This window comes from Oncorhynchus mykiss, chromosome 1 (genome assembly GCF_013265735.2).
Source record: "Oncorhynchus mykiss isolate Arlee chromosome 1, USDA_OmykA_1.1, whole genome shotgun sequence".
Taxonomy (NCBI): Eukaryota; Metazoa; Chordata; class Actinopteri; order Salmoniformes; family Salmonidae; genus Oncorhynchus; species Oncorhynchus mykiss.
In genome coordinates this window covers 86,783,723-86,801,445 of record NC_048565.1, presented here as the reverse complement: position 1 = coordinate 86,801,445, position 17,723 = coordinate 86,783,723, and the positions used below count along the sequence as shown (strand labels likewise).

The 17,723-nt window shown below is 44.7% G+C and overlaps 1 protein-coding gene across 1 annotated transcript in view; it reads left to right on the top strand.

Moving 5' to 3' along the window:
• The window catches only part of LOC110518258 (protein eyes shut homolog), an 80,297-nt gene extending 62,675 nt beyond the window's left edge, over nucleotides 1-17,622 (top strand). Inside the window, exons 9-11 of the mRNA XM_036990001.1 lie at nucleotides 14,971-15,132; nucleotides 15,284-15,405; nucleotides 15,904-17,622. Coding sequence (XP_036845896.1) covers nucleotides 14,971-15,132; nucleotides 15,284-15,405; nucleotides 15,904-16,995 — 1,376 coding nt within the window. The 3' untranslated portion in view covers nucleotides 16,996-17,622. The remainder of the gene's footprint in view (nucleotides 1-14,970; nucleotides 15,133-15,283; nucleotides 15,406-15,903) is intronic.
• Nucleotides 17,623-17,723: the final 101 nt, after the last annotated feature.

The window sequence follows — 17,723 nt, the reverse complement described above, 5'->3', positions numbered from 1 at the left end:
TGCTGTTGTTTGACGTAATGTGGAACATATCCCAATCCACGTGTTCGAAGCAATCTTGAAGCTTGGAATCAGATTGGTCAGACCAGCGTTGAACAGACCTGAGCGCAGGAGCTTCCTGTTTTAGTTTCTGTCTATAGGCTGGAAGCAACCAAATGGAGTCGTGGTCAGCTTTTCCGAAAGGAGGGCGGGGGAGGGCCTTATATGCGTCGTGGAAGTTAGAATAGCAATGATCTAGGGTTTTGCCAGCCCTGGTTGCGCAATCGATATGCTGATAGAATATAGGGAGCCTTGTTTTCAGATTAACCTTTTTAAAATCCCCAGTTACAATAAATATATCCTCAGGATATGTGGTTTCCAGTTTACATAGAGTCAACTGAAGTTCGTTCAGGGCCATCGATGTGTCTGCTTGGGGGGGATATATGCTGCTGTGATTATAATCATTCTCTTGGTAGATAATGTGCCAATGTTTATGTTGCTTCACAGTCCCCTCTGTTCCATAAGTTGTTTTTTATCTGTTTTTTTTTATCTAATTTTACTGCTTGCGTCAGTTTCTTGATGTGGAATAGAGTTCCATGTAGTCATGGCTCTATGTAGTACTGTGTGCCTCCCATAGTCTGTTCTGGACTTGGGGACTGTGAATAAACCTCTTGTGGCATGTCTTGTGGGGTATGTATGGGTGTCCGACCTGTGTGCCAGTAGTTTAGACAGACAACTCGGTGCATTCAACATGTCAATACCGCTCATAAATAAAAGTAGTGATGAAGTCAAGCTCTCCTCTACTTTCAGCCAGGAGAGATTGACATGCATATTATTAATATTAGCGGATACACCTGCCTCTGCCCCTTGGGCACCGGCGGACTGCACTGTCAGCAAGGTCAGAATACCGACCAAACACTAACCAAATACTATCAGGTCAGAATACTGACCAAACACTAACCAAATACTATCAGGTCAGAATACTGACCAAACACTAACCAAATACTATCAGGTCAGAATACTGACCAAACACTAACCAAATAATATTAGGTCAGAATACTGACCAAACACTAACCAAATAATATCAGGTCAGAATACTGACCAAACACTAACTAAATAGTATTAGGTCAAAACAATAACCAACCAACCCAACCAGTTTGTTCCAAAAAAAGAAGAAAAAGAAAGCGATTAACCTCTGTTAACCTCTCCCTCAATCTTTCCGTTAATCTCTCTGTTAACCTCTCTGTTAAACTCTCCGTTAACCTTTCTGTTAACTTCTCCGTTAAGCTCTCTGTTAACCTCTCTGTTAACCTTTCTGTTAAACTCTCCGTAAAACACTGATGAAGGTCTATTGAGACCAAAACGTTGTTATACGTTTTTCCCCATTATCCTATCGTATCCATTTCCAGGGTTTTAAAATGTAATTACATCAAATGAATAGATCTCAGTCCCTCTCATATAACCATTTTTCTTTCCCCTTTTATTGATAGCGTGACACTAGGAAATAGATACCGTACCAGTCAAAAGTTTGGACACACCTAATCATTCAATGTTTTTTCTTTATTTTTACTATTTTCTACATTGTAGAATAATAGTGAAGACATCAAAATGATGCAATAACACATATGGAATCATGTAGTTGCCAAAAAAGTGTTAAACAAATCTAAATATATTTTCAATTTTAGATTATTCAAAGTAGCCACCCTTTTCCTTGATGACTTTGCACATTCTTGTAATTCTCTCAACCAGCTTCATGAGGTAGTCACCTGGAATGCATTTCAATTAACAGGTGTGCCTTGTTAAAAGTTCATTCGTGGAATTTATTTCCTTCTTAATGTGTTTGAGACAATCAGCTGTGTTGTGACAAGGTAGAGGTGGTATACAGAAGATAGCCCTATTTGGTAAAAGACCAAGTCCATATTATGTCAAGAACAGCTCAAATAAGCAAAGAGAAATGACGCATCATTACTTTAAGATATGAAGGTCAGTCAATCTGGAACATTTTAAGAACTTTGAAAGTTTCTTCAAGTGCAGTCACAAAAACCATCAAGCGCTATGATGAAACTGCCTCTCATGAGGACCGCCACAGGAAAGGAATACCCAGAGTTACCTCTGCTGCAGAGGATAACTTCATAAGAGTTACCAGCCTCAGAAATTGCAGCCCAAATAAATGCTTCACAGAGTTCAAGTAACAGACGCATGAATCAGGCCTTCGTGGTAGAATTGCTGCATAGAAACCACTACTAAAGGACACCAATAAGAAGAAGAGACTTGCTTAGTCCAAGAAACACGAGCAAGGGACATTAGACCGGTGGAAATCTGTCCTTTGGTCTGATGAGTCCAAATTTCAGATTTTTGGTTTCAAGTAGCTGAGCAGATGATCTCCGCATTGTGTGGTTCCCACCATGAAGCATGGAGGAGGAGGTGTGATGGTGTATTTTGTATTTATTATGGATCCCCGTTAGCTGTTGCCAAAGCAGCAGCTACTCTTCCTGGGGTCCAGTAAAATTAAGGCAGTTTATACCATTTTAAAAACATTACTATACATTCACAGATTTCACAACACACTGTGTGTCCTCAGGCCCCTACTCCATCACTACGACATATCTACAGTACTAAATCCATGTGTATTATGTTATCGTGTGTGTGTATGCAAATCAAATCAAATTGTATTTGTCACATACACATGGTTAGCAGATGTTAATGCGAGTGTAGCGAAATGCTTGTGCTTCTAGTTCCGAAAATGCAGTAATATCCAACGAGTAATCTAACCTAACAATTTCACAACAACTACCTTATACACACAAGTGTAAAGGAATGAATAAGAATATGTGAATATATGAATGAGTGATGGCCGAACGGCATAGGCAAGATGCAGTGGATGGTATAGAGTACAGTATATACATATGAGATGAGTAATGTAGGGTATGTAAACATATAGAAGTGCATTGTTTAAAGTGGCTAGTGATACATTACATCAAGATGGCAAGATGCAGTAGATTGTATAGAGTACAGTATATACATATGAGATGAGTAATGTAGGGTATGTAAACATATAGAAGTGCATTGTTTAAAGTGGCTAGTGATACATTTATTATATAGATTTTTCCATTATTAATGTGGTTGGAGTTGAGTCAGTATGTTGGCAGCAGCCACTCAATGTTAGTGATGGCTGTTTAACAGTCTGATGGCCTTGAGATAGAAGCTGTTTTTCAATCTCTCGGTCCCTGCTTTGATGCACCTGTACTGACCTCGCCTTGATTATAACGGGGTGAACAGGCAGTGGCTCGGGTGGTTGTTGTCCTTGATGATCTTTTTGGCCTTCCTGTGACATTGGGTGGTGTAGATGTCCTGGAGGGCAGGTAGTTTGCCCCTGGTGATGCGTTGTGCAGAACTCACTACCCTCTGGGAGCCTTACGGTTATGGGCGGAGCAGTTGCCGTACCAGGCGGTGATACAGCCCGACAGGATGCTCTCGATTGTGCATCTGTAAAAGTTTGTGAGTGTTTTTGGTGACAAGCCGAATTTCTTCAGCCTCTTGAGGTTGAAGAGGCGCTGTTGTGCTTTCTTCACCACGCTGTCTGTGTGGTTGGACCATTTCAGTTTGTCTGTGATGTGTACGCCGAGGAACTTAAAAATGTCTACCCTCTCCACTACTGTCCCGTCGATGTGGTAGGGGTGTGCTCCCTCTGCTGTTTCTTGAAGTCCACGATCATCTCCTTTGTTTTGTTGACGTTGAGTGTGAGGTTATCTTCCTGACACCACACTCCAAGGGCCCTCACCTCCTCCCTGTAGGCCGTCTCGTCGTTGTTGGTAATCAAGCCTACCACTGTAGTGTTTCTGCAAACTTGATGATTGAGTTGGAGGCGTGCATGGCCACGCAGTCGTGGGTGAACAGGGAGTACAGGAGAGGGCTGAGAACACACTCTTGTGGGGCCCCAGTGTTGAGGATCAGCGGGGTGGAGATGTTGTTACCTTCCCTCACCACCTGGGGGCGACCCGTCAGGAAGTCCAGGACCCAGTTGCACAGGGCGGAATCGAGACCCAGGGTCTCGAGCTTGATGACGAGATTGGAAGGTACTATGGTGTTAAATGCTGAGCTGTAGTCGATGAACAGCAATCTCACATAGGTATTCCTCTTGTCCAGATGGGTTAGGGCAGTGTGATTGCGATTGCGTCGTCTGTGGACCTATTGGGGCGGTAAGCAAACTGGAGTGGGTCTAGGGTGTCAGGTAGGGTGGAGGTGATATGGTCCTTAACTAGTCTCTCAAGCACTTCATGATTACGGAAGTGAGTGCTACGGGGTGGTAGTCGTTTAGCTCAGTTACCTTAGCTTTCTTGTGAACAGGAACAAGGGTGGCCCTCTTGAAGCATGTGGGGACAGCAGACTGGGATAAGGATTGATTCAATATGTCCTTAACACACCAGCCAGCTGGTCTGCGCATGCTCTGAAAACGCGGCTGGGGATGCCATCTGGGCCTGCAGCCTTGCGAGGGTTGACACGTTAAAATGTTTTGCTCACGTCGGCTGCAGTGAAGGAGAGCCCGCAGGTTTTGGTAGCGGACCGTGTCAGTGGCACTGCATTGTCCTCAAAGCGAGCAAAGAAGTTGTTTTAGCCTGTCCGGGAGCAAGACATCCTGGTCCGCGACGGGGCTGGTTTTCCTTTTATCGTCCGTGATTGACTGTCGTATCTGAGCCGTTGAATTGCGACTATACTTTGTCTCTATACTGACGCTTAGTTTGTTTGATTGCCTTGCGGAGGGAATAGCTACACTGTTTGTATTCGGTCATGTTTCCGGTCACCTTGCCCTGATTAAAAGCAGTGCTTTCAGTTTTGCGCGAATGCTGCCATCATTCCACGGTTTCTGGTTTGGGAATGTTTTAATAGACGCTGTGGGTACGACATCCCCAATGCACTTGCTAATAAACCCGCTCACCGAATCAGCGTATTCATCAATGCTGTTGTTTGACGTAATGTGGAACATATCCCAATCCACGTGTTCGAAGCAATCTTGAAGCTTGGAATCAGATTGGTCAGACCAGCGTTGAACAGACCTGAGCGCAGGAGCTTCCTGTTTTAGTTTCTGTCTATAGGCTGGAAGCAACCAAATGGAGTCGTGGTCAGCTTTTCCGAAAGGAGGGCGGGGGAGGGCCTTATATGCGTCGTGGAAGTTAGAATAGCAATGATCTAGGGTTTTGCCAGCCCTGGTTGCGCAATCGATATGCTGATAGAATATAGGGAGCCTTGTTTTCAGATTAACCTTTTTAAAATCCCCAGTTACAATAAATATATCCTCAGGATATGTGGTTTCCAGTTTACATAGAGTCAACTGAAGTTCGTTCAGGGCCATCGATGTGTCTGCTTGGGGGGGATATATGCTGCTGTGATTATAATCATTCTCTTGGTAGATAATGTGCCAATGTTTATGTTGCTTCACAGTCCCCTCTGTTCCATAAGTTGTTTTTTATCTGTTTTTTTTTATCTAATTTTACTGCTTGCGTCAGTTTCTTGATGTGGAATAGAGTTCCATGTAGTCATGGCTCTATGTAGTACTGTGTGCCTCCCATAGTCTGTTCTGGACTTGGGGACTGTGAATAAACCTCTTGTGGCATGTCTTGTGGGGTATGTATGGGTGTCCGACCTGTGTGCCAGTAGTTTAGACAGACAACTCGGTGCATTCAACATGTCAATACCGCTCATAAATAAAAGTAGTGATGAAGTCAAGCTCTCCTCTACTTTCAGCCAGGAGAGATTGACATGCATATTATTAATATTAGCTCTCTGTGTACATCCAAGGGCCAGCCGTGCTGCCCTGTTATGAGACAAAACTAGGGCCTGTAGGACCTGCCTTGTTTATAGTGTTGTCAAGAAGGCAGAGCATCAATTTATTATAGACAGATCTTAGCTACTACTGCATCAATATGTTTTGACCATGACAATTTACAATCTAGTGTTATTCCAAGCAGTTTAGTCATCTCAACTTGCTCAATTTCCACATTATTTATTTCAAGATTTAAAGTTTAGGGTTTAGTGAGTGTTTTGTTCCAAATACAATGCTTTTAGTTTCAGAAATATTTAGGGCTAACTTATTCCTTGCCACCCACTCTGAAACTAACTACAGCTCTTTGTTGAGTGTTGCTGTCATTTCAGTCAGTCTAGTAGCTGACGTGTCTAGTGTTGAGTCATCCACATACATAGACACTCTGGCTTCACTCAGTCAGTGGCATGTCGTTAGTAAAACTTTTTAAAAGCAAGGGGCCTAAACAGCTACCCTGGGGAATTCCTGATTCTAGCTGGATTATATTTGAGAGACTTCCATTAACCTCTAGCGTCGAGCAATCCCGTATCCGGGAGCGTAATCATAGCCTCAAGCTCATTACCATAACGCAACGTTTCCTATTCATGAAAATCGCTAATGAAATTAAATAAATATATTGAAACACAAGCTTAGCCTTTTGTTAACAACACTGTCATCTCAGATTTTAAAAATATGCTTTAACCAAAGCTACACAAGCATTTGTGTAAGAGTATTGATAGCCTAGCATAGCATTAAGCCTAGCATTCAGCAGGCAACATTTTCACAAAAACAAGAAAAGCATTCAAATAAAATAATTTACCTTTGAAGAACTTCGGATGTTTTCAATGACGAGACTCTCAGTTAGGTAGAAAATGTTCATTTTTTCCCAAAAGATTATTTGTGTAAGAGAAATAGCTCCGTTTTGTTCATCACGTTTGGCTAAGAAAAAAAACGAAAATGCAGTCAACACAACGCACAACTTTTTTCCAAATTAGCTCCATAATATCGACAGAAACATGGCAAACGTTGTTTAGAATCAATCCTCAAGGTGTTTTTCACAATTCTATTAGATGAAAAATCATTCCTGGCAGTTGGTTTCTCATCAAAGGCAAACGGAAAAATACTGCAGCTGGAGATTACGCAATAATTGCGACGGAGGACACCAAGCGACCACCTGGTAGATGTAGTCTCTTATGGTCAAAATTCCAATGATATGCCTACAAATACGTCACAATGCTGCAGACACCTTGGGGAAAACGTGGAAAACGTAAGCTGACTCCTAGCTCCTCCACAGCCATATAAGGAGTCATTGGCATGCAGGGCTTTCAAAAAATGGGGCACTTCCTGGTTGGACTTTTATCTGGGTTTCGCCTGTAACATCAGTTCTGTGGCACTCACAGACAATATCTTTGCAGTTTTGGAAACGTCAGAGTGTTTTCTTTCCAAAGCTGTCAATTATATGCATAGTCGAGCATCTTTTCGTGACAAAATATCTTGTTTAAAACGGGAACGTTTTTCATCCAAAAATTAAAAGAGCGCCCCCTATATCGAAGAAGTTAAAGAACACCCTCTGTGTTCTGTGAGACAAGTAACTCTTTATCCACATTATAGCAGGGGATGTAAAGCCATAACACATACGTTTTTCCAGCAGCAGACTATGATCGATAATGTCAAAGCTGCACTGAAGTCTAACAAGACAGCCCCCACAAACATTTTATCATAAATTTATCTCAGCCAATCATCAGTAATTTGTCTAAGTGCTGTGCTTGTTGAGTGTCCTTCCGTACAACCATGCTGAAATTCTGTTGTCAATTTGTTTCCTGTGAAATAGCATTGTATCTGGTCAAACACCATTTTTTCCTGAAGTTTACTAAGGGCTGGTAACAGGCTGATTGGTTGGCTATTTGAGACAGTAAAGTGGGCTTGATAGTTAGTTGATAGTGCAGAGTGAGCTGCATAAAGTGGTCTTCCTACTATTGCACACCACCTCAGTGCTAACAGTGTAACTCTGGTTTATATGCTCATGACTACTGCTTACAATAGCTGTAGGATAACCAGATGTATTCGGTGCAATTAGGGGTACATAAATTAAATGACTTACATTGTGTTTGCCAATGCCCCTAAAATCATGTACATTTCATTCAGCATTATGGCGACTCATTGTCACAATGGTAGGGATTAATTGAGCTGGTCTTGGATCATTTACCAGTCATTGTTCCGACGCAGTATTGAATTGCGTGGACAGAGTCCAGGAGCCAAGATGATTTGGATGGACTCCGTCATTCCTGTAGAGTATCTTCTGTTTCCAGAAGGTGTCAAAGTTATCAATAAAAGTGACTCCAGCAGAGCTACAGTAGTATTTTAGCCAGATGTGTAATGTCAGCAATCTGCTGAATCTTTTACACCCGCGGCCCAAAGATGGTACTGGACCTGAAATTACTGGTCATTTTTGGAGTCTCTTAATGCTAAAATCAGTTCTTTAAAATCAATTTTCAAATGTTCCGAGCTAGCCCCTCCTGATGTCGTTTGACCCCACATGGACTACGACAGTGTCAGCTCCCGGCATCTGTGGTAGAACAGTCAAAGCACCCTTGTTATGTTCTGTACTTTTGCCTTGGGGACCGAGATGTTTCTCACCATAGAGCTGCCTATGATGACAGCTGGTGATGTTGAATGGGCCAGTCTTTCAGGCAGCCTCACAGTTTGGTGAGGCTGGGAGCTCCGAAGATCTGAACCCGATGTAGAAGCCACCGGAAAGGGAGACAGATCCGAGGACGAAGATGCAGGTACCTCCGGATCCGATCTTGATTGGGAAGCCACTGAGGACGAAGGCTCCGGAACCTCTGGATCCAGGGCGGCAAAGCTGTTTTTGGTCTGTGTCAGTTCCGGGCTCACCCCCGTTGCCAGAGGACGCCTTCTTCGACTTCCACGGCAAGTGACGTACCTCCATGGCTGGTTGGTTGGGTCGAGAACAGCTCCGTTCTCCAAGGAAGAAGAGACCACTTCGGGGATGGAACCCTGCCTACCACCGGCCAGTCGGCTGTGGAGAGCCGACACGGCGGCAAAACTTCCACCAGACTAGAGCGGCAGAAAAATAAAAAGTAGGTGGGCGTGGGTTCCCCAGTAGCTTCGGTAGGTTTGCTACTTGCTTGCTAAGAGTAGCTACTTCGCTCCTATAGTCCTCCGCAAGCAAGCAGTTGCTACATTGAAAGTCAGCGCGGTCCACATTGTCCCGGAACAAAGCAAGCACAGCTCCTGCAACGCTGGAAACGTTTAATAGCAGCCTCCATTTGAGACCTTTTTTTTGAGGCCGCCGAGTGGTCTGATGAGTTCCTACTGTGAAGCATGGAGGAGGTGGTGTTATGGTGTGGGGGTGCTTTGCTGCTGACGCTGTCTGTGATTTATTTAGAATTCAAGGCACACTTTACCATCATGGCTGCCACAGCATTCTGCAGCAATACGCCATCCCATCTGGTTTGCGCTTTGGAACTACCATTAGTTTTTCCACAGGACAATGACCCAACACCCCTCCACGCTATGTAAGGGCTATTTGACCAAGAAGGAGAGTGATGGAGTGCTGCATCAGATGATCTGGTCTCCACAATCACCCGACCTCAACCCAATTGTGATGGTTTGGGAAGAGTTGGACCACAGAGTGAAGGAAAAGCAGCCAACAAGTGCTCAGCATATGTGGGAACTCCTTCAAGACTGTTGAAAAAGCATTCCTCGTGAAGCTGGTTGAGAATGCCAAGAGTGTGCAAAGCTATCATTAAGGCAAAGGGTGGCTACTTTGAATATATTTTGATTTGTTTAACACTTTTTTGGTTACTACATGATTCCATATGTGTTATTTCAAAGGTTTGATGTCTTCACTATTATTCTACAATGTAGAAAATAGTACTAATAAAGAAAAACCCATGAATGGGTAGGTGTGTCCAAACTTTTGACAGGTACTGTATATTTTTTACATGAATCCACCAGATAATCCATCAGATACTATAGCTGCAGTCCTGCTCCCAGACTGGCAGTCAGAGTAGCGCTTCAGTGGTTATATCCCGGACTGGCAGTCAGAGCAGCGCATCAGTGGTTATATTAATGAGATTTCAATCAAATCCAGTCAGTCAGTATAGCTCTCTGGTACAAATTGCCAAGGAACATTGGGCTCTGGGGTGAGCTCATTTAAATGAATCCATATTCAGTACACTGTGACCTGTGACCTGTTAGAACTGGCTGGGCCAATAGGTTCAATTAGAGAATGACATTGCATAATAGCCTACTGTGGCTATAGCCCTCTGTCTCTTACAGCCGGTACCAATTCCCTCCCTACTCCTTCCCCTTGGCCCTAACCCTTCCCCTTGGCCCTACTCCTTCCCCATGGCCCTACTCCTTCCCCTTGGCCCTAACCCTTCCCCTTGGCCCTAACCCTTCCCCTTGGCCCTAACCCTTCCCCTTGGCCCTAACCCTTCCCCATGGCCCTAACCCTTCCCCATGGCCCTACTCCTTCCCCATGGCCCTACTCCTTCCCCATGGCCCTACTCCTTCCCCATGGCCCTACTCCTTCCCCATGGCCCTAACCCTTCCCCTTGGCCCTAACCCTTCCCCATGGCCCTAACCCTTCCCCTTGGCCCTAACCCTTCCCCTTGGCCCTAACCCTTCCCCATGGCCCTAACCCTTCCCCATGGCCCTACTCCTTCCCCATGGCCCTACTCCTTCCCCATGGCCCTACTCCTTCCCCATGGCCCTAACCCTTCCCCATGGCCCTACTCCTTCCCCATGGCCCTACTCCTTCCCCATGGCCCTACTCCTTCCCCATGGCTCTACTCCTTCCCCATGACCCTAACCCTTCCCCATGGCCCTACTCCTTCCCCATGGCCCTACTCCTTCCCCATGGCCCTAACCCTTCCCCATGGCCCTACTCCTTCCCCATGGCCCTAACCCTTCCCCATGGCCCTACTCCTTCCCCTTGGCCCTACTCCTTCCCCATGGCCCTAACCCTTCCCCATGGCCCTACTCCTTCTCCATGGCCCTATCCCTTCACCATGGTCCTACTCCTTCCCCATGGCCCTAACCCTTCCCCTTGGCCCTAACCCTTCCCCATGGCCCTAACCCTTCCCCATGGCCCTACTCCTTCTCCATGGCCCTACTCCTTCCCCATGGCCCTACTCCTTCCCCTTGGCCCTACTCCTTCCCCATGGCCCTACTCCTTCCCCTTGGCCCTAACCCTTCCCCATGGCCCTTCTCCTTCCCCATGGCCCTAACCCTTCCCCTTGGCCCTAACCCTTCCCCATGGCCCTAACCCTTCCCCATGGCCCTACTCCTTCCCCATGGCCCTAACGCTTCCACTTGGCCCTACTCCTTCAATGTTTCCAGATCTGAAGGGTCTCATGCAGCTTCTCTATGGTGCATACATTCTTTTGACTCATCACGTACGCTGCCGTTTATTATCTATCCTGTTGCCTAGTCACTTTATCCTATTGCCTTGTCACCGGTTACCGATCTACCCCTGCACATGAACTTGGTACTGGTACCCGGACGTACCCCATGTTTATAGCCAAGTTATCATTACTCAGTACTGGTACCCCATGTTTATAGCCAAGTTATCATTACTCAGTACTGGTACCCCTTGTATATAACCAAGTTATCATGACTCAGTACCGGTACCACTTGTAAATAGACAAGTTATTGTTACTCAGTACTGGTACCACTTGTAAATAAACAAGTTATTGTTACTCAGTACTGGTACCACTTGTATATAACCAAGTTATCATTACTCAGTACTGTAAATAGACAAGTTATTGTTACTCAGTACTGTAAATAGACAAGTTATCATTACTCAGTACTGTAAATAGACAAGTTATTGTTACTCAGTACTGTAAATAGACAAGTTATCATTACTCAGTACTGTAAATAGACAAGTTATCATTACTCAGTACTGTAAATAGACAAGTTATTGTTACTCAGTACTGTAAATAGACAAGTTATTGTTACTCATTGTGTATTTATTCCTTGTGTTATTATTTTTCTATTATTTCTCTATTTTCTTTCTCTCTGTATTGCTGGGAAGGACCCGTTAGCATTTCACTGTAAACCTGTTGTTTACGAAGCATGTGGCAAATCAAATTTGATTGGACTTTAGAGATATACAAACATTGAAGATCTTCAAATATAAGTAATTACATTATTGCCGCGCACCTACAACAAGAAAACTCAGATGTGAGAATGCTTTAAAAAATTGTAGATCTGAAAATATTGAAGGATTAGGGCCAACAGAAGGAATGTTTACTGTCATGAGTCTTGTCCTGGGGCAGAACTGAACAATTTCCACTAGATAGGCCGGCTGCAAAGTCAGAATTGTCTATATTGTAAAAATTGAATGAACATGAAAACTAAAATTAGCTTTTTGGTCTATGGTTAGGCATTAGAGTTAGCAATATGATTAAGGAGAAAGAGATGGGGATAGAGGGGGGGAGGAGAGACAGAGAGGGATCTGAGGAGGGAAGAGAGACAGAGAGAGGGATAGAGGAGGGAGGAGAGACAGAGAGAGGGATAGAGGAGGGAAGAGAGACAGTGAGAGGGATAGAGGGGGAGGAGAGACAGAGGGGGGAGGAGAGACAGAGAGAGGGATCTGAGGAGGGACAGAGAGAGGGATAGAGGAGGGAGGAGGGACAGAAGGGGGAGGAGATACAGAGAGAGGAGAGACAGAGAGAGGGATAGAGGGGAGGAGAGACAGAGAGAGGGATAGAGGAGGGAGGAGAGACAGAGAGAGGGATAGAGGAGGGAAGAGAGACAGTGAGAGGGATAGAGGGGGAGGAGAGACAGAGGGGGGAGGAGAGACAGAGAGAGGGATCTGAGGAGGGACAGAGAGAGGGATAGAGGAGGGAGGAGGGACAGAAGGGGGAGGAGATACAGAGAGAGGAGAGACAGAGAGAGGGATAGAGGGGAGGAGAGACAGAGAGAGGGATAGAGGGGGAGGAGAGACAGAGAGAGGGGGAGGAGAGACAGAGAGAGGGATAGAGGGGGAGGAGAGACAGAGAGAGGGATAGAGGGGGAGGAGAGACAGAGAGAGGGATAGAGGGGGAGGAGAGACAGAAAGAGGGATAGAGGGGGAGGAGAGACAGAGAGAGGGATAGAGGGGGAGGAGAGACAGAGAGAGGGGCAGAGGGGGAGGGGAAGAGAGACAGAGAGAGGGATAGAGGGGGAGGAGAGACAGAGAGAGGGATAGAGGGGGAGGAGAGACAGAGAGAGGGATAGAGGGGGGAGGAGAGACAGAGAGAGGGGGAGGAGAGCCAGAGAGAGGGATAGAGGGGGGAGGAGAGACAGAGAGAGGGACAGAGGGGGAGGAGAACAGACAGACAGACAGCAAAGTAGGGACAGAGGTATAGAGAAAAAGAAGCCATTGTGTGAGAGAAAGAGGAGATGGAAATAAATGTCACGGCTCAGTGTGTCCCACTATCTCCAAGCTTACCGCATTTTATTTAACCTTTATTTAACTAGGCAAGTCAGTTAAGAGCAAACCCGACGAGGCTGGGCCAATTGTGTGCCGCCCTATGGGTCTCCCAATCACGGCCGGTAGTGATACAGCCTGGCTATGTTTTATGATGTTATTATGCAACACACAGGGCTCTATGTATTACTGTAGTAGAGCTACTGTATACAAAACACAGGGCTCTATGTATTACTGTAGTAGAGCTACTGTATACAAAACACAGGGCTCTATGTATTACTGTAGTAGAGCTACTGTATACAACACACAGGGCTCTATGTATTACTGTAGTAGACCTACTGTATACAAAACACAGGGCTCTATGTATTACTGTAGTAGAGCTACTGTATACAAAACACAGGGCTCTATGTATTACTGTAGTAGAGCTACTGTATACAAAACACAGGGCTCTATGTATTACTGTAGTAGACCTACTGTATACAAAACACAGGGCTCTATGTATTACTGTAGTAGAGCTACTGTATACAAAACACAGGGCTCTATGTATTACTGTAGTAGAGCTACTGTATACAACACACAGGGCTCTATGTATTACTGTAGTAGACCTACTGTATACAAAACACAGGGCTCTATGTATTACTGTAGTAGAGCTACTGTATACAAAACACAGGGCTCTATGTATTACTGTATACAAAACACAGGGCTCTATGTATTACTGTAGACCTACTGTATACAAAACACAGGGCTCTATGTATTACTGTAGACCTACTGTATACAACACAAAGGGCTCTATGTATTACTGTAGTAGACTTACTGTATACAAAACACAGGGCTCTATGTATTACTGTAGTAGACCTACTGTATACAAAACACAGGGCTCTATATATTACTGTAGTAGAGCTACTGTATACAACACACAGGGCTCTATGTATTACTGTAGTAGACCTACTGTATACAACACACAGGGCTCTATGTATTACTGTAGTAGAGCTACTGTATACAAAACACAGGGCTCTATGTATTACTGTAGACCTACTGTATACAAAACACAGGGCTCTATGTATTACTGTAGACCTACTGTATACAAAACACAGGGCTCTATGTATTACTGTAGACCTACTGTATACAACACAAAGGGCTCTATGTATTACTGTAGACCTACTGTATACAACACACAGGGCTCTATGTATTACTGTAGTAGACTTACTGTATACAAAATACAGGGCTCTATATATTACTGTAGTAGACCTACTGTATTCAAAACACAGGGCTCTATGTATTACTGTATACAAAACACAGGGCTCTATATATTACTGTAGTAGACCTACTGTATACAAAACACAGGGCTCTATGTATTACTGTAGTAGACCTACTGTATACAAAACACAGGGCTCTATGTATTACTTTAGTAGACCTACTGTGTACAACATGTTCTCATCTTCAATCTGATAGAACAGGAGTTTGAGAATATACAGATAAATCCAATAACATTGTTGTCATATAAAGCAATAAGAATTACACTACAACTCTGAACAAATCTTACAGATTTTCCATTTACTCTGGTTCTTCTTGGTGTTATGAAGATAAACCGTCATAGTAACATTTATAATGTTTGATACATTAGCCATTTTTTTGTATTCTGTTCTTGTAACAAAAGTAATTTCAGAACCAAATAAACAAGAAAAAATATTCTAAAATGATTTAATACATTTTTTAATGAGGTTTCAATTTCTCCCATTCTTGTTTGTTTCAGCCATGGCCATCAGTGACCCGTTCTTCAGCGGTAACCAGTCATCCTGGATGTCTTTCCCTCCAGTCAGCATCAGACACAGGACAGACCTCAGGCTGCAGTTCCAGACTCTGTCACCAGAGGGCATCGTCTTCTACACAGCACAGCACCTCAGTGCCCGGGCCGGTAGGAACAAACACAACCATTCTATCTCTGCTCTGTTTTCATGTCATTTGTGGTTTATAGAAACGTGCTAATAATATAAATACATTCAGAATGACAACAACATTAATGACCATCGTATCCCTCTGTTCCTCTCTGGCCATGTCATCCACAGGAGACTTCTTCTGTGTGTCCCTGACATCGGGGTTGGTCCAGCTGCGTTACAACCTGGGTTCTGGAACCAACGTGTTACAGTCCACTAACAGAGTGGACACCAGCGGAGGGACCTGGCACACGGTACCATGTCAAATCAAATCACATTTTATTTGTCACATGCGCCAAATACAACAGGTGTAGGATCTTACATTGAAATGTCAAAAAATATATATATTTTACCTTTATTTAAACTAGTTAAGAACAAATTCTTATTTTCAATGACGGCCTAGGAACAGTGGGCAGAACGACAGATTTGTACCTTGGGTTTGAACTTGCAACCTTACGGTTACTAGTCCAACGCTCTAACCACTAGGCTACATGCCGCCCCACTTACAAGCCCTTAACCAACAACGCAGTTGTAAGCGAAAAAGACACACAATAGCACAATTGGTTAGGTGGCCGTATAACGGCAGCCATCTCCTCCTGCCCCATAATGTTCTTACACCTGTACAGAACAGGCAGGAACATTACAGCTGTGTTTGTGCTGAAAACACATCAGATATTTACAGGATCTGGATAAATAATTAGAAAACACACGCAAATAATATTATCTGTAAAGGTTTGATGTTATCATTCCAGGTGAGGGCAGGCAGGACAGGCCACCAGGGGTACCTGGTTCTGGACGGGCTGGAGGTGAAGCAGAACGACACAGAGGGAGGGATGTCCACTCTGGACGTGGCCACGGACCTCTTCGTCGGCGGGGTCTCTGACTTGAGCTTCATCTCTACGTTTTCCGTGGAGAACGAGCCTGTGGGTTTTACCGGAGGCGTGAGAGAGCTCGTCTTAAACGGACATGACTTTGACCTGACGGCGACAGGGGCCCTGGGAGGGGCCAATGTGGGCGACTGGGACGGGACTGCGTGCGGGTACAAGGTGTGCCAGAACGGCGGCCGCTGTACTGCGTTGAGCGGCGCCGATTCGGACTCGTTTATGTGCACCTGCCCTCCTCGGTGGACGGGTCCTGTGTGTAACCAGTCGGTGTATTGTGTCAATAACCTGTGTCAACATGAGTCATTGTGTTTCTCTGATCTTGTGACTGGCTCATACGACTGTTTCTGTCCTCTCGGGTGGGAGGGGAGGTACTGCGATAAGCAGGTCGGCCTATCCATGACCACTCTGAAGTTCGTTGGGAAATCATATCTGAAATACAGGGATCCTAAATTCAACACACGGAATCTGAGGTACACGCAGGTTTCGTTTAACTTTACAGCCAGCGGGAACGAAGGGTTGATTCTGTGGATGGGAAGAGCGGAGCACGATGACGACGATTACCTTGCTGTCGGGCTTCAGGCGGGCCACCTCAAAATCGCAGTCAACCTCGGAGAGAGGCTCTCCCTCCCGCTCACTTTCAGAAACGTCACGTTGTGTTGCAACAAATGGCATTATTTATCGATCTCTCTGAACAGTACCCTTATTCAGGTGTTCCTGGGTGACGAGAGGGTCCTTTTCGAAGACGTGGACCCCTTCGAGCGTTACGTTGCCATGAATTACGGGGGTCTGTTGTACTTGGGAGGGTTCGAGTTGCACAGGAACATCTCAACAGTGACGTCTGGGCTGTTTACCAAAGGATTTGTGGGAGATCTTAAAGACGTGCGTTTGTATCAGGACCCCAGACAACTGCAGTTCCTCCAAAACAGCGAAGGATTTAATGTTCACAAAAGTAATGAGTAGTTCTGTAACTTGTGAAAATAGGTGATTCATGTGTTGTGATAAAGAAATTCATAGAATTGGTTTCTAGAATGTAATAATTTAAGTTCTTTATATCCAAGTTGTATTCATTATGCACCAAATGGAAGAAAACACAAACAGGGAGGACAACTTCCTGGAAGTGTTAATAAGCGTTTGTGTTGTTTTTTAAAATCCATTGTGTGCCCTGATGAACACAACTCTGTTGAAACTGCCAACTCCTCAGTAGATGGTTTATACCCTGAGTATTCCAAACATTAAGAACACCTTCCTAATATTGAGTTGCCCCCTCCCTTTCACCCTCAGAACAGCCTCAATTCTTTGGGGCATGGACTCCACAAGGCTACTGGCCCATGTGGACTCCAATGATTCCCACAGTTGTGTCAAGTGGCTGGATGTCCTTTGGCTGGTGGACCATTATTGATACACACAGGAAACTGTTGAGCATGAACAACCCAGCAGCGTTGCACTTCTTGACACACAAGCTGGTGTGCCTGGCACCTACTACGCCATTCAAAGGCACAAATCTTTAGTCTTGTCCATTCACCCTCAATGGCACACACACAACCCACGTCTCACCTGTCTCCTACACTGATTGAAGAGAAACTCCATAAAGGATCATAGCTTTCACCTGGTCAGTCTGTCATGGAAAAAGCAGGTGTTCTTCATGTTTTGTATACTCAGTGAAAGTCTGATTAGAATATACATTCCTC